We start from the raw sequence: 20,907 nt of genomic DNA, 5'->3' as shown, positions 1-20,907 counted from the left end.
CTTTTGTTCATTTGATGGGTACGGTGACCTCTGACATGCACACATCCTCCAGTCCTCTAGTCTGCCATTGCCATGGACACCATGGAGTTAGCATGGCAAAGGGATTTTTTTTTTTTTTAAATTGACTTTTTGGGAACACTTGTACAAGTGTCTCCTTAACACCTCATTTCTTTTTATATTATAGTAACATACACCTGTGACTTGAAATGCTTTCTATTACTGTGCTGCTAAACAAATAAGCACAAAGGTGGCCTGAAAGACATCCATGTCTATTGTAAAGCACCAGATCTGTAAAATCTTGGTATCAGAGTACATCTGTGGACAGTAACCCTGACATAATGGTTTGCGTGCGTTTGGAAAGCTTCATTCCAGAGAGAGTTTCCGTGGCCGGGATCAGAACAAAGCAGAGATGGACAGAGACGGAGAGGCTCCAAGTCGAGCTCTGTCAAACACTCGTAAAACCATCCCCGCTTCATGGACACTGCCGTCGCCATGGCAATAGTTTCAGCTTTGAGAGGGGCGAGGGGGTGCAGGAGCGGAGGCTGTGTGCAGGAGGACATGAGGGAGGGATTTCAATATACCGTGTACAGTGAATGTATTGTGACGTGCGTCTGTTGTCAAGTTGCTTTTAAATTATATTTTCGTATGTAACGTGGAGACCAATGTTTCCTTTTTGTATGGGGGGACAACAGGTTCTGAGCGAGTGACTTGTAAATGATGTCAAACTGTCTTTCTATATAAAAAAAAAAAGGAAGCTGCTTAAATGCAAACAGGAAACACCTGGGAAAAAAAAGCAAAATAAAGTAAAGAGCTCTTAAGCTCAAACTGATGGTCTCTTGTCTGCTGTGTGACTTTTACAACAAAATGATGCACAATATTTGCGAGCCAGTGCGTTTAGACAAGCTTACTTTATTCATAAAGATCTTTGCAGTTCACACCTAAACCACCATCCTGACATTCTCACATGGAAAAGGGCTTCATCGGACACAAGACATACACACATTAACCTTGTGATTACTGGGCATGTGCAATTTTTAAAGCCTGAACACAACACTGTCGGGGGAGGGGGTTACTTTGTAATGACAGAAAAATTGACAAAGCAGTGATATAGAGCCATGTGGATACACACATACACACACACACATACATATAAATAACATTCACTCATGAAGGTTGACATGGACGTGTGCACATTGCAATAAATATTTTTTTCTAACTTTAAAATGTGGCAGTACATAACAATAACAGTAACTCAGTGTCTTGCAGTCCATTTACTTTAAAACATGGTACAGAATCTCTCCAATTAAATAAAAGGAAACAACTCAGCTTCTTAAAGACTGACCGCAGACCAGAAAGTGCACACCAGGAAGTAAAACAACATTGGCCCGTCCATTCTTTCATCACAGGTAACAATGAGGGGAGACGTGGTCACGACAGTAATTCACAGGTCTCTCCACAACTTATACTTATTTTCATATGTACAGTACATTCAGAATAAAGCCTTATTTAGTGCAGATACATGAAAACGTAGTGCTGTTTTTATTTAAACCTTCTGACGTCTTTGTTTGCAAAAAACACTCGTACGAACGGTAGCAGTGTAGTTTGGAAGGAATCAAAGATCACTTCCCATTCAAGTCGACAAAAATATCCCCTTCGGACAACCTCCTTCAATTATAAATAACAGACTTAGATGAATCTTCAAGACATTTACACTTTAAAAAAAAATTCATCTCTTAATCTTTTCCAAACATTGATGCATGTGGACAATTGAAAGATGAAGCAATGTCTTGGCTGCTTTGACACAAGAGAATCCTACTTATTATAAAGAAATATTTACGGTAGTTAAGAACATTTGTGAATCCGAGATACTAAAATGTTTTTGTTTTTCTTCTTCTTCAAAGGCCTGGTTCAAGCTCCTGCTACAAATCACTCTTTTACTTTGAATGTATGAAAATTTTGTAGTTTTGAACACAGAATATACGCATGCACTACCAATGGTGCTTTAGTCCCTTGAAGCAGAAAGATGAGCATTAAAAATAATACAAAAGTAAAGGAGTGGTCCAGCACTATTCCCGAGTGTTAGTGATCCCTTCTCCAGTGTGTGTTAAAGGGGACATATTATGTTTTCCTTCTTTTCTGTTTGTTACAATGTTGGATGTTCACATTAAATGTGGCCAAAGTTTCAAATTACGAGTTAAATGTAGGTGAAAGTAATCCCTAAACAGTTTTCCTATTTTTAAGATGATGTCACCTCATGATGGAATTCTTTACATGGTCATGTGGTCCAGGCACAGCACGCAACGGTGCAGGGAGATATCGTATAGTCGTTTGAGAACAGCAGAATAACATTTGAACTATGTTACCTTTGTTATTTCCTGACAGCAGATGTTTTCCACTTCAGTAGGCATTCTAGTGCATTTCCCAACCGTAAGTTACACTGTCACACAATCAGCAGGTAACAGAGACATCCTTCTGTAATCTTTGTTGCTGTGGAAATTTGTGCTGTCCACACTCATATTCCGGATCAGATTCGGGCTCAAACATTGTACGGATGGATTTGAGAAGTTGACATCTGGAGTAGAGAGTGGGCTTATCAGCAGGGGGGCCTTAAAGAGACAGGAGCTAAAACGGCCAGTTTCAGACAGAGGCAGAACTGAGGGGCTGCATAAAGTGCCAGTATAAGATAAATAAGGACTTTCTTTTAACTGTGAATCCTGCAAAGCCACTCTAGTGAAGCCCCAGAATTAAAAATACAGAGCTAGATATGAGCATAATAAGTCCCCTTTAAGGTGGAAGCTAACCTACATGATTAATACCTTGGTGGAGCTGCTGCCAAATGACAAACTGCTTCCTTTCAGAAGTGGACTACATTCTTTCTAACCTTTGTTAAGATTGCAAAAAAGTGCTCGTGATTGTATATTAACAAGACAATTTAACCAAACCTCCAATCGAAATGAACTAACAGCTGAAAACACACATGAACCCATACAGTATGTCACAATTCAAGGTTCGCCCCTCTGCTGACCTCCATCCCCTTTCACTCAGTCTGATCGAAGTTGAGCACGTGGCCGTCGAAGTGCGTGAGAACATGCCTCTCGAAGAGCTGCTGCTGACAGTTGAGGGGGAACTGCTCGGAGCAGACGGGGCAGACCTTCCAGTGGCTTTCCACGTGCTGCTCGAAGCTGCGCTGCTCAAAGTGGGGCGGGAAGATCACCTCACACAGGGGGCAGCGCTTGTGAACGTCACTACTGGAGAGGGGAGAAGGGAGAAGGAGGGAAGCAGTGGTGGAGACGTGTCAGTCTGGTTTCCTATCGTAAAGCGTGAACAGTGGTATCGTGTGTTTATTGCAGAGACGGACTAGATTTGTGACCCAGGCTGGCACAACAAAAACTACAGATATCCCCACAAATCCAAGCAACTAGAAAGGTAAATGAGAGGTCTAAAGATTAAGGGATGTACAAATTGTAAAACCCATATTTGTGACTTTGGGCTATATAACTAAAAAAAGGTCACAAATATTTCTTTAGTAGCAAGTAATTCTCATAACAACAATCCACATATTTGGATCATCTAAAGTAACCGCTAGATAGATTCTGAAAATGCACATTTTTGTTTCGCAATTCAAATTTAAATGTTACATATTAGATTATTTTCCAGTGTACTCAGCTCCAGTACCAAACCACTGTTCTGGGTGGTCTCAGAAATATCAGACAGACACAAATATTCCAAAACCAGGCCAAATAAAACCATAACTATCTGCATGGCTGATTGGCTAGTAAGTTTATTAGGACAAAAATCATACGTTGTCTTCATTTGAATCCCTAAAAATATGTATTTAGTGGGTAAATATTATGTATGGGGATGAAAATGACACTTGATGACCATGAACACCTCTTTACTCTGTAGTCAGCTAGCTGCCTGGGATTTGCATTTCATATGAGCCTTGTTTGACTCTTATTAGGAAAACAAATACCTCCCTAAACCCTCTTCATCTACGTCCTCATCTTTGTTTGTGTAATCTTATTGTTTTGTTTTTTCTTTACAAAAAACAAATTTAAAAAAAGGCTATTTATTCTGAAATCATTATTTTTGAGTATGCACACTACCTTGAGTCAAAGCAGAAGCTCCTCCTGGCTTCACTGCGTCTACTGGACTGATGGTCACAGGATGGCTGAGCCCCGTCACCCACCTATGATGCACAACACGAGCACACACAAAAAGGATGGAAAATGAAACTGTGTCTTTTCTCAGAGCTGTGTGCATACACAAACAATAGCTCCAAAAATCTTAACCCAAAATAAGAGGAGATGGATTGGAAGGGCCATGAAATGAGGCATGTGCAGCTATGTTTCTAATTAAAGCATACGGTAAACCTCCCCTCCCTGATCTCTGTTCAATTTGCTCCCAAACAAGCAAAGATATAATCCGACTGACACTTACTGATCTAAGGTCTGTCCCTATGCAAAATCTCACCTAATTATGCTCTCCTGGCCCTCGTTATCTTCGTCTCTCTTGAGCTCTGAGGGAGTGACGTTAATTAGAGCTTTATGCAAATGAGTTCAAAGCTTCATCTTTTTAAGGGCGCGCTACCGTTCCCTTCATTCAGTGACGAGCACTCAAGAGACGGAGAGAGGTGAAAAGGACTGAGGGATTACCATGACAGCGATTCATTGGCTGCTGAAAAGACAAAGCGAGGACGGGACACCAGAGGCTGGGATCACAGTTAGATTAACAGTATGCTGCTTCAAAATATGTGCAGCCTAATTTACATATACATTAGAATTAAAACCGTAATTGATGCAGCTACTCCAAAAACAATCCGATAAATGTCATACCAGCCTGAGTTTTAGTTTGGTGGAAGAGTGTGTTTGTGTCCTTTACGTGTGTCTGTACTTACATTCCGTGGCTCCTCTGGTGATTGCTCCAGGCTCTCGGGGGGGCTCGTGGCACGTGAGGGCTGGATGCAGACCACCTCTCTCTCCCAGCCTGGTGCTCCGGGGCTAGGGGGTGTGATTGGGGGAGCACACGGAGGTGCGCAAGGTGGGGCTTCGGGTGGAGGACGGGTCATGTGCTCGGGAGACAGTGCAACATCCAACCGGTCTAGAAAAATAGCAAGACGCGGCACTGTTACAGGCCTGGCTGAAGTGCTAAAAGAAGGCAGGAGAATGAAGACAGCCTGAAAGAATGACTGAATCGAGTTTCCTCCCACCTTTCGTGGTGTCGGTGGAGTAGGGGTTGCCGTACTGCAGCTCAGCAGGCCTTTGCGGCACCAGCGGTGGAGGGGAGGGGTCCTGGGGGTAGGGCATCGGGTAGCGCAGCACCATCGGCTGCCTGACTTCAGCACCTTGGACACCGACCTCCTGCTCCCTCTGCCTGGATGCATATCGCTGCAGCTCCTGGGGCACAGATAGACACAAAAAGCACCTCAACACTAAATGTAACATTATTAACATGTCAATAAAACATTTTCTGTTACTGTATCCTGTATTCTGCACTGTCCAGTTAAGCAATTCAACTTTGAAAACAGAAAATGTGCAAAGCTGTGAGAGAGATATTCAGTCAAGGTTTGAACAGTACATTTTCACTGCTGGAACCACAAAAGGGAGTAAGTGCTTAACTCAGAGTTAAGTTTCCTTCTACACTATTGCTGCCCTTTGTGATTATATATGAAGCAAGAGCATTAGTACCCTACTCATTACTGTAATGGGTGTCAAACTCTGGCTCCCTCTGCTCTGGCTTTGCTGATAGGAGGCACTCGCCCTCTCCCTCCTTTACCTCCCTCCATACTCCCTCTTCACTCCATCCGACCTCCACTCCTGATGACTTCATTAGTGCGCTGCTATCAGGTTTAACATTTAAACCAGGGTTGGGAAGGTGAAACAGACACGTCGCGTGGCATTTGCACTGTATAATGGCACTGTACCCATGGGCGAAAGAAGCAAGTATAGATGTATTAATTAGTGGGGAAGGGAAGGAAGCTACAAAAGAGTTAATACACTGAACTGAAGTGCTCATGAATATATCTGTGGACTTCTATTCAGAGTCTGTGATGTGAATTCTACACTTAATAGCTTTGCAATGAGATGAACATTTTTACATTATTTATAACAGTTTGATGCATTTTGAGAAGCTTATACACAATGTTTGCACTTGACGGTGCTGCTTTACCTCCTGCAGCTGCTCCTTGTCTCTCAGGGCCTGGGCAAGGTTGAGCTTCAGCTCTGTCACCTCACTGGCTCGCTCCGCCATCTGCACCTACACAGACAGGACACACACACACACAGAAAAGAAAAAAACATAGTTCAACATAAGCTCTTAATAATGCATCACAAAAACATTGGAATCCATTTCAAAAAGCAGGCAGATTTTATTTGAGAGGTATCCGGTCTGCGTCCAACCAAACTAAACATTCTCCCAATCACAACAAACTTGCTCTTCTTCTGTTATTCTGTCTTTTTCTCCTCAGGTTATACAGAGTTCCTGTATCCTGGTATCAAAACAGTCTTTTGTCTTCATCCTCCGTCATGTATGATGTCATTTTTTGCGAACAAATGCTTTAAGGGCAACAAATTATTTAATTATCGATTAATCTCCGATTTTCTCTCGATTCATTTGGTTAATCATTTAGTCTTTAAAACATGAGAAACGTGACATCACAATTTCCCAGACTCCGTCTTCTTTTCTGACCAACAGTCAAAAACCTAAAGACATTTAATTTACTATCATGTAAGACTAAAAACATGCAGCAAATTCTCACATTTGAGAAGCTGGAATAAAAGAATAGCATTGAAATGGCATTTTTGCTTAGAAAATAGTTTTTTTCCGAATTATTGATTCATCGAGTAGTTATTTCTGCTCAAAACATAAACAGATACTCAGAGTTTATGGAAAGGGTGAAACGTTTCCTGTGCAGATAAAAGCCTTCTTTTCCTTGCTTTCTGGTTGGATTTCCACCCCATTTGTGTCAACCGACCATCACTAGGCGTACACACGGGCAGGCGAGTGAACGACATATTTGGTCGGCTGGCTTTTATTTAACCTGGAGCTCTGTCAAACGTGCGGTGCTTACTGTAACACACACAGCTAAAGCCACAGGAACGAGGTCTGGAGGAGCGCTGCAGACCGGAGCGGACCAGGGGATCGCAGTAAATCTCTGACTTTCTAACAGGACTGACCCTGTGGGATAATTTACATGGCTGGTTGCCTGCTCTTCTCTCATTTCATCCCATTTCAAGGGGTTCAAAATCCCCTCCTCTGCCGCAGTTTCTCTTTCTGCTTCATGTCTGTCTGTCTATCCTGATTTTTTCACTCTTAAATTGTGTTTGCTTCTTTCGCTTTCCCCCCGTTCGTTCTCTTTCATCTCCTTTTGTCCTCTCTCCCCCTCTCTCAGGGATTTATGCCACGGCATTAGAGAGTAAAGTTCAGGTGGGGAGTCTGCAACAGTGAATTTTCTGTGCCCCCCCCAAACCCCCGGCGTAGATGTAAACAGCCGTAAAGCATGACGCTCTGCGGCTGCCTCTCCTGTCAGTCTCCCAGGCCATTAAGAGCAGCTCGGGACCTGAGGCGCTCGACTCAGACAGGAGACTCTATCAAAGACAGGGGAGAGCCTTATTTACAGCGCCGATAAACACACACTCACTCATGGAGATTAAATGCCGGTAGGTACTTTGGCGGACATTCACATGCAAAATGCAGCAGGCCCACAAGCTTTAGTACTTGTATTGAAACACGCACACATGCCACACACATTGGCTCATGTGTATGCATGGGGTAACCTGGATACACCGGTTAAATGTGTGCTCAGTTAAACTGTTGACACTCTGTGACACGATAATTCTCTTGCAATGACACATACATCTATCCAAGTGCTGCCACCAGCTCTGCCTCACTTCTTGAGTCAGCGATGGTACTTTTGCTATCAAAGATTATTCTAGTCGTTTTCTGTTTAGGAGAGTCCTGGTAACCTATTGGTAAAAGTCTAGCTGGGGACATCCGTTGCATGTCATTCTCATTTTCGTTTTTTATGGACTGTATCACATCTAATAAATGTTCAAATATATTCAAATTGTGTCAACTGAGTCAAAATACACACTGGTTTTAGCTTCTCAAATGTAAAAATCCTGTTTTATATAATTATAAATGTTATATATTTGGGTTTTTGATGGTTGGTCAGGCAAAACAACCTATTTTTGGCTCTGAGAAGGTGCCAAAATAATTGCTGTGGACTCATAAAACTGGTTTGTTTTGCTACAGTATTTTTGCAGAGGCATACAGTGAAATTAAAGTTGAATACAGGACAAACAAATTTCTTATGCAAGGGTAAACCAAAAATTATACCCAGTCTCATTATAATTGGAATGTAACCTTCACGGGTCAGTTCCAAAGATTTCTCTGTGCATGTAACCACAGAAATAATAGAAATATGCTTGATTAATAAGGACACTGAGGATATTTTGTGTGTATTGTGTGTGTGTCTCACTCTGAATCGCTCCTCCTCATTGGCCAGCCGCTGTTTGAGCGTCTCATTGATGGCGCACTGCTCCCTCCACTTCTCCTCCATCATTGCCAGCTCCTCCTCCACCGAACGCGTCTGTTCCTTTTCTGCCTCCTCAATGCTCCTCCCCTCCTCCTCCGGCAGCACCTGCTCCTCCAAACTGTCTCCCACTTCCTCTACCCCTTCCACCTGGCTGTTCTCCTCGGCACTCCGCCTCTCATTCTCCACCTCCACCCAGCTGGTCATCCTCAGGCTCTCTTCTGGCAGGCTCTCCCTCTTCTCCTCTTTCTCTGTTGTGTTTTCATTTTCTCCTTGGTTTACTTCTCTCTCTGCCTCTGCCTCTGCCTCGCCGCTCTCCTTCAGGGTGTTCTCGCTCTGCTTTTCTTCCTTCTCCGTGCTGGTGTGTGCGAATTCCCTGTTATTAAGTTCTGGGATGATTGTCATTTCAGCGGCTTCTTGTAGGACTGCGGTAGCAATGTTTCCTGTGAAAACACAAAGAGTTTAGAAGATTACACAGTGAAGAGGAAATCCCCTTCTTTGATTTAGGTATGAGTTAATTACACATAACAGAATGACTTTTTATTCGAGGAATTTAAGGTGTTCTTACACTTTAGTGTCACCAATACCTTAACTGTTTTGGTTTGTCATGTGACTGCAATGCAATTCAGTTATTTGAGGATACAGTTAGTCATTTTTTAATTTAAAAAAAAATGTATTATTGTATTTTTCAGGATTTAATTGCATATCAGTGTATATTATTATGCCTAATTATGTCTTGACATGACATCAAACTGTGCAGTATGTCTCAGCAGGGGGAAAAAGTGCATTTTATTTTTATTTTCAAGTTTAACCCTTTTATTTCTGCTTGTGTACCTGCTGTTGGTGACTCTGGACTGGGAGTCAGTGGCTCCAGAGTTGTCTCAGTGGATGCGTTTCTCTTTGGCTCCTGCAAACAGCGTCAAGAACAGCGCTATCAAACAAATATAATTGCCAGTGGTTTTGGTTATCTTCATTCAATATGTCAGCTCTGTCTGTTAGTGTCATTGCACAGTAACTCACCCCCTGTGACTCAGTTGTGTTCAGTTTGGCCACCTGTCTGCGGAGGCGCTGGCACTCTCTGTACTTCTCCTTATAGTGCTCAGCTGCCATGTGGAGACGCAGCTTCAGCTCCTCCACCTCCCTCTGCAGCTCAGCCTCTGCCTCCGACACCACCATCATGCTGGGAGTCACCTCCCCGTTGGTACCAACACCCTGGAGCAGAAGGACACAAAGAGGGGAAAAGATAAAGACAAATCCGATGTCTTCTTTATTTTGATTGCCCCGGCCTATCAAAGCATACAGACTGAAAGACAGAAATACAGCTTAAGGAAGTCAGACACTGACCACTTCCTTCTGTGCGGTGCTCCTCATTCGGTCCAACTGGCTCTCCATGCGTTGGCACTCGGCCTGAGCATCAGCTAGACTCGCACGGAGCTTGTCGGCCTCCAAGCGGGCGCGGTACAGTTCGGTCATTGTGTGGTCACGGGCACTGGCTGAATCGCGGAGCTCCGAGGCCAGCAGGGAGGCCTGCTGCCGGGATGCCTGGAGCTGTTCCTCGGCCTGACGGAGCTGCTCACGCACACGGGCTAGCTCTGCCTGAAGGGACAAGGAAAACAGATTTTTATCATGTACACACATCGCACACACATGCTGTATATGTAGGTAGGTGCAACATACATGTAATGCACATGCACACTCACACAGACGGGGTTAGCGACGAACAGTTTCCTTCTTATATTTTAGCTCTTGAGTTAATTTAGTTTATCCTGGCAGCAACAGTACTGCCACCACAACTACCTTGTCAGACTTGTGTGCGAGCAGCTCTTTCTCCAGGTTGTCCCGCTGGGCGACGCAGACCCTGAGCCTGTCCAGCTCCTCCTGGAACTGGGCAATGGTCACCTCCCGGTTCAGCTCCACCGCCTTCAGCATCTGCAGCTCTGCACTTAGCTTAGTGTTCTCCAGCTCAGTGCTGCGCAGGTGAGCCTACGCATGTGACAACACACAGAGACGTAAATGTGCACAGGTCAATGCTATGCAGAAAAACAACAACTTAATTAGTTCAAGTGCATCCTATCTTTTATCCTGCCTTTTACTGTTAAGAGTTGTCTCTCACCTTGTACAGGTCTCTCTCATCCTTCTCGTTCTTTAGCTGGCTCTCTAGGATGTCTCTCTCTGCTGTCAGCTTCTTCAGACGGTCACGCAGACTGAAACACAAAATAATGGAAATATGTTTTGAAAAGCTTTACAAGGCTTTAGTCAATACAATCTGCTTTGGCAAAATGGCAGGCTGTATATATATATAGATATATACAGCCATATATATATATATAAGCAGTATGTATACTTATTATTCTGTCAGCAGTATGTATACTTATTATTCTGTCAATTTAGTGATGTGTTCCTGGCAAGTACATTTTGTGTCTGTTTCGGTGTGAGTGCACATGTATGCAGACATAAACAGATGTTCAAACTTAATCCAATCCAATATCCCTGCATTAAATAATACCTTTCTAAAGCTTTTGATGTTTAATTTTGGCTGTGACAGAGATGCTGATCAAATCTGAGGTTATTTTTGAATTACTTCTTCCTTCCCGTGTGGACAAGTTTGATGATAAAGACATAGAAAAAGCAGAAGGCAGGCATGAAATCTCCCTAAAACACTGTTATTTAAACAGTCATGTCCTTACAGAAATAGATGAGTTTGGATGATTGATGATCATGTGTTAGAAGTCTCCACTCACCAATCGAGCTCAGTCTCCTTTTGTAGGCCTCTCTGGGTGACTCCCAGCAGATCCTCCTCCAGCTGGCGGACCCGGTCCGTGGCCTCTGTCAGCCTCCTCCTCACATCCTCCCTCTCTTCCGACAGGCCCTGCGATGAGCGCAGCAGCTCCTATGGGACAGAGAGGCAGCTGTGGATCACAGTGACAGGCGCTACAGCCTATCACAGCAGCTGATTCAGTCAAAACTAATGCAGTCTTGCATTAAATTCTAACCTCATAAAGGTTATAATGTTAGGTGTTTGATGAAAGACGTTTAGAGGGATGCTGATTCAATTTTTTGGTCACTTTAGAGGCTGTAGTTTGTAGTGCAGTGACTTCTATTCAATTACACTGAGAGGTGTTTCTAATGTATTGTTTACATTAACGAGAGAAGACAAACTAAAAACCTCAACAATGTCCAGTAAGTTGGATCAACTATAGAAAGCTTTTAGAGTTGCACAACTGGACAAATATAGATAGAATTTGTCACATGTAATGTTTGATTTTGTTCATTTTTCCCATCTATTTTATTTTATAATTTCATTTAAAAAGTTTCCTCCCTCTTAAGCCGATTTGTTATGCTGCTCTAACATGTGATTCCCCCCGGGGGATCAGAGAAGTCTTGTTACTCACAAATCACCAGCTACAAATGATGACATATGTGAGCGTTTTGATGGACGCTAATCACACTTACGATATGTGAAACTATTCAAAGGTGCAGAGGCCCACAATAACAAGTATTAGGAGTATGCGGTGAATGAATGCAGGAATAACCTGTCCAGTATGAGTGAATGCTTTAGTGAAACAAATTCCTGGTATTGAACAACAGATCATATGAGGGTCTGTTGGTCTGCATGTGGTGTGCCTCCTGAAGAAACGCCTTGTTTGAACTTGCTGCTAATCAGCAGCCATTAAATCACGCATTGCTAATATTGGTTGTGACAGAACAACATACCTCTGCGTACACCCTCCACTCTATTTGTAGCATGTGCATGTACAAATTCTCCCGCACACAGAGCAAGACTGACACAGTGCTACACAGTCAAGGACATATGGAGACAGGCAAGTAGCACAGAGTACACCCATCAATCCTAAACAGAGTGCACATGCACACACCAATGCAGACTCAGGCCTGTCTCCCTCTGGGCTTGGCTCTGCGTAGATTACTGTATGATTTTTACGGCTGGCGTTTGGGAAGCACTTTAGCAGTGCATAAAGACCTTATAAAAAGTGTAGTCGTAAAATTAGCAGCCACAAAATATGTACTTATGTTTTCATGTTAAACTCAAAGGATATTTTCATCAGCGTGGCATGAGCTAACGCTCCTACTGTAAATGCTCCACAAAAGAGTGTATTCGCATACATGTGTATACACACACACACACAAACACACACACACACACACACCTACTCACACAAGTCGTATATCTACAGATGGACATGCCTGTTGAAGGGAAAGCAGCATGGTAATAACAGTGTGTGTGTGTATTACCACGTAATTTATGGCGATTTTGTCCTTCGTAAAAGGGAGCGGCAGACTAACTCAAAGCAGCCTGCTTTTACTTTGGGCCTAGACCCGAGAGCTGCACTAGGGGGCGATAAGAGACTAGATTCAAAGTCCCAATACTCTTGGCAAGTTGCAGTGTTTCAACCCCCCCCTTCCATTGAGTTTCCTGAGTTGACTGTTTTTAGATGCGTGTGCCAAACTACTTCTTATCAAATGAGTAACTGTTGAGTGAGCACAAAGGAAAAAGTCAATACAAAATCTATGCAGGATTTTACTAGTCTTTAATAATTGTTTTATTCTGATTAATGTCCCCAGATGCATTTTTAGCATTAACCTCAGTTTTGCAAATTAACTGAGTTTCCTGTCATACGAATACTGAACTGGAAGTATTGAGGACTGAGAGAGACAGGGTCAGACAGACAGACAGAGTGAAAATAGACAGTGAGAAAGCAGTGGCCACTGAATCGCGTGACTGAGTAGTGTTTGTCCCTGAGGCTGGGCAGGGCTCTTTTTTCAGGCAAGCGGTTTTGTGGACTACCCTCCTCTCATTCCACACACAGACTAAAAGGGTTTGCAAGCGGGTGGCATAATGAGTGTGTTTGTGTGTGTGTGTGCGCACTTGTGCATGTGTGAATGCACATTAGAGGGACCCTGTGGTGTGGGACCTGAATGTGAGGGTGAGAGTGAAGGGGGGCGTAGTTTGCGTATGTGCATGTGTGTGCTGTGTTTGTGTGTTTGACGTCATGTTTGTTCACTCTGTGGTTGCGATGGCATCGTCCCTGACGCCAGATGCCCGAGAAAACTGAGTCCCAATTCCGTTCTGGCCCACTGAGTCAGGTCTTTAAAGAGCGAAGAAGGACTGGCGTGCACACATACACACACGCGTGCACACGCTGTGGCTCCTTGTGTGTCTCTTAAACATGGACACAGATTATTCATAAATGCGGGCCTTTGAAGTCTGCAGACCTGTGATCACTGGTGAGGAACCGGCTCCACACACATGTGCAAATAGCGGCTGTCAGTCTATGTACACACACCTAAGCACTGACATACATTTACACATGTGCACAAACACACTGAAACTTCCTCACCATAAATCATATTGCAATCATAAAAATGCCTCTTGACTTACAACAATAAATCTTTTTTTTGGATTAATTTGTTGTATCTGCAGAGCATCATTTCTGTCTCTCTTCTTGACATCACTCCACTTCTCTCTAACCTGGTTGTGTGTGCGCAGCAGGCAGCACGTCTCCCTCTCCTGCTCCCTCTCCCTGGCCAGCCGCTTCTGCTCCTCCTGCAGCTGCTGTTTCTCCTCCTGCAGGAGTCGCATGGCCTTCAGCAGCTCCCTGCGCTCCTGCTGCGCCTCCTCCACACGCTGCCAGGCAGGAGGTGAGGTAGGGGGGGTGAAAGAGGAAAAAAAAGTGAGAACTGTACCAGCTCATTGAAGATTTAATCAAAGACTTTTGTGATTGTGTCCTGAGTTGTATGACTGTTGTATGATATATTGAGTTTATTAATGCCACATTACTCCCCCTACTCCCTACTCAGCACCTCTGGATCTAGTAGGGATCTAGTATCTTGCTAAAGGACACTTTAGTGGAGGTCAAGAAAATGGAAAAGGAGACGTCTTCATCTCACATGGCCTACCTCTAGCAGGCCAGTCTTGGTGGTGACGACCAGTATGTCGGAGTTGCTGTCATCCTCGGTGACCGTCAGCAGCTCTTCGGTGGGGGTGGCCGACCTGAACTGGAAGGGCGTGCTGGCTCCCCTGATATCGCCAGTGTGTGTGACATAACAGAACTGGTAGAACTCTCCATCAGACTTGGGAACATAATAACCTACGAGGGGATAAGAGTGTGTGTCTATGTTTAACTTTCTTTTGTATTCCATATTAATGGAAGCAGTACTTACTGCATTTTATAACTTTCCTTGACTGAAAAACTCCAGACAGTATCAATAACTGTAGAGCTTCAAAATGGACAGATGATACTAAACTGCGTGGAAAACAATAAACACTACCCTTTACACAGCACAGTAGCAGGTAGTTTTATTGGAAAAACATATGTTCCGCTCAGTAACACATCATCATTATATATGCACTAACATTTCAAACAGCCCATAGCTACTCCAAGAGATCTAACCGGATCACTTTATTCACATGTTAAACCCTATTCTCTGGGATTTAGAGAGGAGAATATCCGGCGGCCAACTGGTTTTACTGACTACTGACACACCACAGCATAGTCTCATATTTTCACTGTGTAATATCTGACCGTTCCAGACCCAGTAAAACCAGTCTGTAGGCCCTCAATGTGTGTGTGTGTGTGTGTGTGTGTGTGTGGTTTGAGAGGTGCTCAGGTCCCAGGCCGCCGTTTGTGGTTGTGTTCCCTTATTAAATAAAAGTGCTGGTTTTTATACGCGCCGTAAAATGGAGGAGTTACTTTGGAATACGCCGCGTCTGTATAGTGGTTTACATAGTGTGTGTGTGTGTGTGTGTATACTGGACCTTGGAACACCACCGTCCTGTGCACAGTACTTCCTGGTTCGTAGTTTTCCGGCATAGGAGACCAAAGGAAGGTGTAGTAATCCCTGGCTGTGCTCCAACCCACCTGAGGACACATCGCAAACAAACAAGAAAATGTTAAAGCACAGAAAAATATAGTGCACAAGTGGACAGTGCAAAGCATGAGATATAATGGTGAAAAAAGATGATTTTCAAATATATTTTACATTACCATAAACATTAAAAAGCCAGGTGATATTTTAATAATACTATTTATTCAAAATTTCAGTTAAAAAAGAGAGCTGGGGGATTACATACAACATTCAGACAAGAATGGAAACATTTAAAACCGTGCCCCCTCATTCTTCCACACACCTCCCCCTCCTCTCTCCCTCCCCTCAGTTCCTGCCCCTTTTGGGCTCACAAAAAAGAGGGGCATTGAAGGTGTGAGAAAGGGGTGGGAGGGCAGGGGTGTATGTAGTGTTGCGTGCCCGCACACACACACACACACACACACACACACACACACACGCGCACACTTGTGAGACGGCACGGAACAAACCATGTGGAAACGAGAAAAGGGGGTAGAAAAAAAGAAAGAAAGAAAGAAGAATGAGGGAAGAAAAGGTGAACATTTTACACAAAATGGCAAGGGAGATGTAATGCCATGGATTTCATGTGTTGTTGGGTGACAGATGATGAAAGGGAGTTTTGAACATCATAACTCAGGTCCTGGCCTCGTAAATCTGTCGCCCAAAACTACACACTCTCCCTGTCTGGGCCGCTCACGCACATACACACAAATCACTTCAACGCATATGCGCCATACATGTTTGTTACATAACCGCACTTAAGCTGTGGATAACTCAACCACCTGTGGTACCGTAGGAATTTTTTACATTTCAAAAAGCTGAGAAAAAAAACATTTCTCATTTGGACAGCTGCCACATAGCAATCATATAACATTACAGTTTAGGCCAGAGATTTTCAAAGTCTCCCCACAGACAAGGCTTGGAAAAAGCCCCCCTCCCACTCCTTTACTTGTTTAGTTTTGCTCAATTCCTGGGGGCATATGGGTCATAATTATGTAATTTGATCCCATAGGCACTCAAGAATTGAGCCAAGATTGCCTAATATTGCTGTCCGACATTCTTCAGACTACACCAAATACATAAAGAAAGGTCTGTCTGAAAGCATTTATTTGTTTCTGACTCTGGGAAAGTGAAGAAAACTGTAAAATTCCCCCTAACTCCGAACTGTCTCTTTAATGAAATCACACACATTTATATTATGTGATCTCCTTTTGATAACTAATGTAATAACTTCATCTCCATTGAAACTGTTTAGAGGCCCCTTGAGAAGGCCCACCTCCCACTTTGAAACCCTCTGGTTTGTGTAATTGGTTGGCTGGGCTACACAGGAAATTATAGGATGCACAGAACACTGGGAGGAGATACTTGCTTTTGTTGAAAGCCATAATTTTAAAAAATTAAATGATAACATGCCATTAGAGTTTCAACAGTATCACATAGGATTAAATATTTAAATAAACATCAGTTACATTAGCAATTAAATAAATGTAAGTGAAAAGAAAATGTAAACTATATAGTAAAAAAAGGAGGGCCAATACTCGACAAACCATTTGGAAGGTTTAACTGGAAAACTGTAAATCAAATGAGCACCTCAAAACATTTGGCAAAATTTCAGGTTTGACAAAGCACGAAACATAATTGTAGTGTTTGTATTATCGACCCATTAGACCCACTGTAATACTATTCCAAACAAATGGTAATTGTCAGTATGGAAACGTGCTGTGAGAACATTCTTTCCACCTCCGACAGTATCTTATAGAGAGAGGCTAGAGGCTGTGATGGACTCCTGCCAGGTTTGCTTGTGTGCTCACGTGTGTTTGCTTAAGAGAGCGAGAACAGACATAAATATTTTTTTCTAATTGCAGAGTGAAGTTGACTGACATTTGGTTCGGTACGGTGTGGCATTCCAACACACGAGTGATGTTATAAAATAATCACAGGCAAAGCAGCTATCAATCATTCAACCGAGGTGTGAGGGAACAGCACGATGACACCTTAATTATACACTTACACAACAGGTTTCTCCCTGCTGACCCAACAAACATGCCTCAACCAAAAACCTCCACAGGGCTTTTTAGCGAGTTGTGTGTACATATATATGTATATGTCTGTGTGTGTGTGTGTGTGTGTGTGTCTCTGTCTAACAACATCATGCTGAAACATAACCAAACTTTCAGTGAACAAATACAGGAAAATAATATGTTCAATTAATCAGTTATGAATGAGAAAATTTGTTACCATACTTAAGAGCAAAAGAGAGTTTAAACTGTTGGGAGTTTACATTGTCTCCACTCGCTGTGAGCACTGTTTAGAGCGTACCACCATCTATGTGCACCAGGATCCTTTTAAATGCTGCAGTGAACATTTTGAGCCACTAGGGGCTGTCTGTGCACAACTCAAAATGAAGAATGCCTGCCTGTGCAGTCTGAGTCATCCTTGGAGCCAGTCAGCTCATGGCTCAGTCTCTCTCTCTCAAACAGGTAACGCCTATATATATGTGAAAGGTATGAGAGAGAAAATGTTCTCACCCTGAGTCATCTCTGCACCTAAAATGTTGCCTCCGGTCTCTGGTGGGCTAACATATGTCAGCGTCATCAGTGCTCAGTGGGAAAGTCAAATCAATCATTTATCTTAAAAAAAAAAAAAACTAATTAACTGAACATGCAGACTTTTTGGCAATCCAAACTTGCACCTATCCAGATTTGCATGGTGGCTTTAGCGCCTTTCTTCTAATTATTTTTGGATAGATTTTTTTCATTTTATTTTCAATAACACCAAATAATACAATACAAAGACCTACAATTAAGGCATATCAAATTCTACAACATAAAGGTAAACAAACCAAGCATTACTCACAACCGGGTGAATTTATAAAAAGCGGTTTGTATATGCTTACACTGTTATATTTGTTAATCCCCATACTTATCACTAATCACCCTTCCTTTTTCAAGTATATTGCTGTTGGGGACCAGTCCTTTACAAACTCTTACAGAGTACCTCTTATTATTACTTGCAAAAGCACACATGGATAATTACTGACCTATGCTCCTCTGACATCAACTACATTAATACATTTACATACACACACTATCAGGTGTGTAAAATTCATGTTTAAATACTTTTATCAACACACAAAAAGAGAGACATGTATGTCAAAAGGTTTAAAGAAGCGTGGTCTGCTCGTTCCCTGACACGAAGCACTAACCATCAAACAGGTTTCATTAGTGCGGATTACAACAATTAAATTTTCCAATCGACTTTTTCCAAATAAACCCAGCATCTTTATTCCTTTTTAATTGAGCTGGTTGATTTGAAGTCAGTTCTTAAACACCGATAAAATGTTTGTCTTTGGACTTTACGAGACATTAAGTTTCCTAGTTCACATTTCCTGTTAATTACGTGTGAGATTTGATGGCCTTGATAAAAGAGTGGAGAGGAGGGGAAGGTGGTTAGCAGGAAGCACGGAGAAGACTGACGGAAAGACAGAGGGTGATGAACAAGTGAAAAGAGGGGACTGGAAGGGGGGGGGGTCCTAATAAGAATCAGAGTGATTCATAAAGAGCACCAAATGTTTGCCTCCCAGCGAGACCTAATGCAACCAGCCCACCATGTACACTCTTCCTCTTTGTGCATGCACAGCAACCACACCAAAGCTTGCGGTGAGGTTTCAGGCATGCAGTGAAGAGCAGAGCCATTAGTGTCAAGGCGGATGCATGTGTTAATGCACCAACTGCTAACCAATGGTCAATTAATAAAACCTTAACACATCATTCATGTCACAAACACTTACATAATAGGCTAGAAATGGTTCCAATCTCTTAATATCCATTTTAATAAACCATATGGATTATGCGCACTGATGTATTGGAAGCACTGTAAGAATGACAGTAGTGTCTGTGATTCACCTTAAAGATGCCAACCCAGTCTTTAGGGTGGGGAGTAATGTATGGGGTCAGGGTGTAGCAACACTCCAGGGGCACCTGAGGCAGGAAACTCTTCCCCACATTCTGGAAGATGACGTGGGCAAAGTTGGACGTTTCCATCATGCTGACGCTACTGCCTGGTGACGAATCCACCACCTGGAATGATGACATTGTATCCTGTTGGTCACTTCATTTTTCTGTAAGAAAAAAGCAGCAGAGGACAGACACACTGAATATCCTTAACAGTAGAGTGACGGAGAGCTTTAACTCTTTCTTTCAGGGACACACACAAACAAAGACAAATATATTCAGTAACAAAGCAGACGAAAAGTAGTTTGATTTCCTACAACAGCTCAGAAATATTTGTGGATTAAGTAAACAACTAAGCAGAGTTGCTGGTATAAAGCACCTCTTAGCAGGGTTATACTATGTATCAGTATTGTAACTTAACAGCAGCGTTCACTGTCCTGAAGCAATACTAAGCCTTGGTTGACCCACTGTTTTAGGATATACTCTGAGAAATAATCCCTTATTTTACTGTTGTCTCTTGACCCATGCAGTTTATGATGGTGAATATTAAGTGGAGGAGTAAATGGATCATTTTTAATCCAGGACTTTTTTTATTCTCATGGAGAACTATTTGTTACTTAGGTGGATCAGTTATGCTTATAATTGAAGTAAAGGATCACATAATATAATACCTCTCCACATGAGTTCAGGGGGTGTAAAACCTACAGTATATGAACCTATCAAATACTTAAGGGCGAGGCACCTGATTTCCAGCGAAATGAGCCTCTGGTGGTGGTCAAGAGTAGAGCAAAAACAGGTATGAATGTGTGGTGGCTGCTTTGCATCATGTTCATCTACTCATCTGTTCCTGAATGAGAATACAGCTAAAAAAAAAACAACAACAAAAACAACCCTCTCTCCTGCCCTACATCTCCATATAATCACACCCTGGACTCCATTACCTGAAATGAATCAAAGTAAAACAATTACTGCTGCTGCTAACATAACGAAGTCACGGTATGTAAGCCGAGTCTCACCCGAAACACGAAATGTATTGCAAAAACCTTGACAGGACGGCCCTGCTGTTTATAACGAGCTCACTTAGCCGGAGGATAATCTTATTTACGGTGACTCGGCAGCTAACATTAGCTCTGAACAGGCCATGTCATGTCAAGTCACCAGCTAGCTACACATGAACCATGACACAAACATCACCGGCATCAAATTAGCTTCACGTTGAAATAGTACCCTTTTCCATATGAATTCCACTTTCTATAAAGGAGGATATGTCTGCCGCCCAGGCCGATGTTTGTGCCCCCTGTCCCCCGTTGTTGTCAGAGCACTGACGATGCTGCGTCTCTTCCTGAAGGAGCAAGTGATGCTGAACTTCCGGGATGCTGAGGAAGAAGGAAAGAGGTAAAAAGAAAGAGAACAAAAAAGTCTATGATGATAATTACATAAGTTGCTTGAATCAGATAATTAATTAATTTCCCATTGCTTCGTTGATTTTTACACTGTGCCTTAAAAAACATGAGAGGATACTTGTGGAAATAATCTGCAGTTATGTGCCAAACATTT

The 20,907-nt window shown here is 42.7% G+C and overlaps 1 protein-coding gene across 1 annotated transcript; it reads right to left on the bottom strand.

The window, feature by feature from the left end:
* Nucleotides 1-898: 898 nt before the first annotated feature.
* tax1bp1a (Tax1 (human T-cell leukemia virus type I) binding protein 1a) lies at nucleotides 899-20,660 on the bottom strand. The gene is made up of 17 exons (XM_062435495.1): nucleotides 20,578-20,660; nucleotides 19,303-19,517; nucleotides 15,309-15,411; nucleotides 14,450-14,640; nucleotides 14,022-14,177; nucleotides 11,275-11,423; nucleotides 10,647-10,737; nucleotides 10,331-10,516; nucleotides 9,878-10,129; nucleotides 9,554-9,745; nucleotides 9,368-9,440; nucleotides 8,480-8,976; nucleotides 6,169-6,255; nucleotides 5,210-5,396; nucleotides 4,898-5,100; nucleotides 4,107-4,189; nucleotides 899-3,248 (listed from the first exon to the last, which is right to left on the bottom strand). The coding sequence occupies exons 2-17, from the start codon at nucleotides 19,489-19,491 to the stop codon at nucleotides 3,038-3,040; spliced, it is 2,850 nt and encodes a 949-aa protein (XP_062291479.1). The 5' UTR covers nucleotides 19,492-19,517; nucleotides 20,578-20,660; the 3' UTR covers nucleotides 899-3,037.
* Between the last annotated feature and the right edge of the window lie 247 nt (nucleotides 20,661-20,907).

This window comes from Scomber scombrus, chromosome 16, assembly GCF_963691925.1.
Source record: "Scomber scombrus chromosome 16, fScoSco1.1, whole genome shotgun sequence".
In the NCBI taxonomy this organism is placed as follows: Eukaryota; Metazoa; Chordata; class Actinopteri; order Scombriformes; family Scombridae; genus Scomber; species Scomber scombrus.
The sequence above is the reverse complement of the archived record's forward strand: the minus strand, read 5'-3'. Positions and strand labels throughout refer to the sequence as shown.

Coding starts and splice junctions, on each gene's coding strand:
- tax1bp1a (XM_062435495.1), bottom strand. CDS start 19,491: ATGTCATCATTCCAGGTGGTGGATTCGTCACCAGGCAGTAGCGTCAGC. Junction 11,424..14,021: donor TGCTGCGCACACACAACCAG/GTTAGAGAGAAG, acceptor TCTGTCCCATAG/GAGCTGCTGCGCTCATCGCA. Junction 8,977..9,367: donor TCCAGAGTCACCAACAGCAG/GTACACAAGCAG, acceptor GTGTTTTCACAG/GAAACATTGCTACCGCAGTC.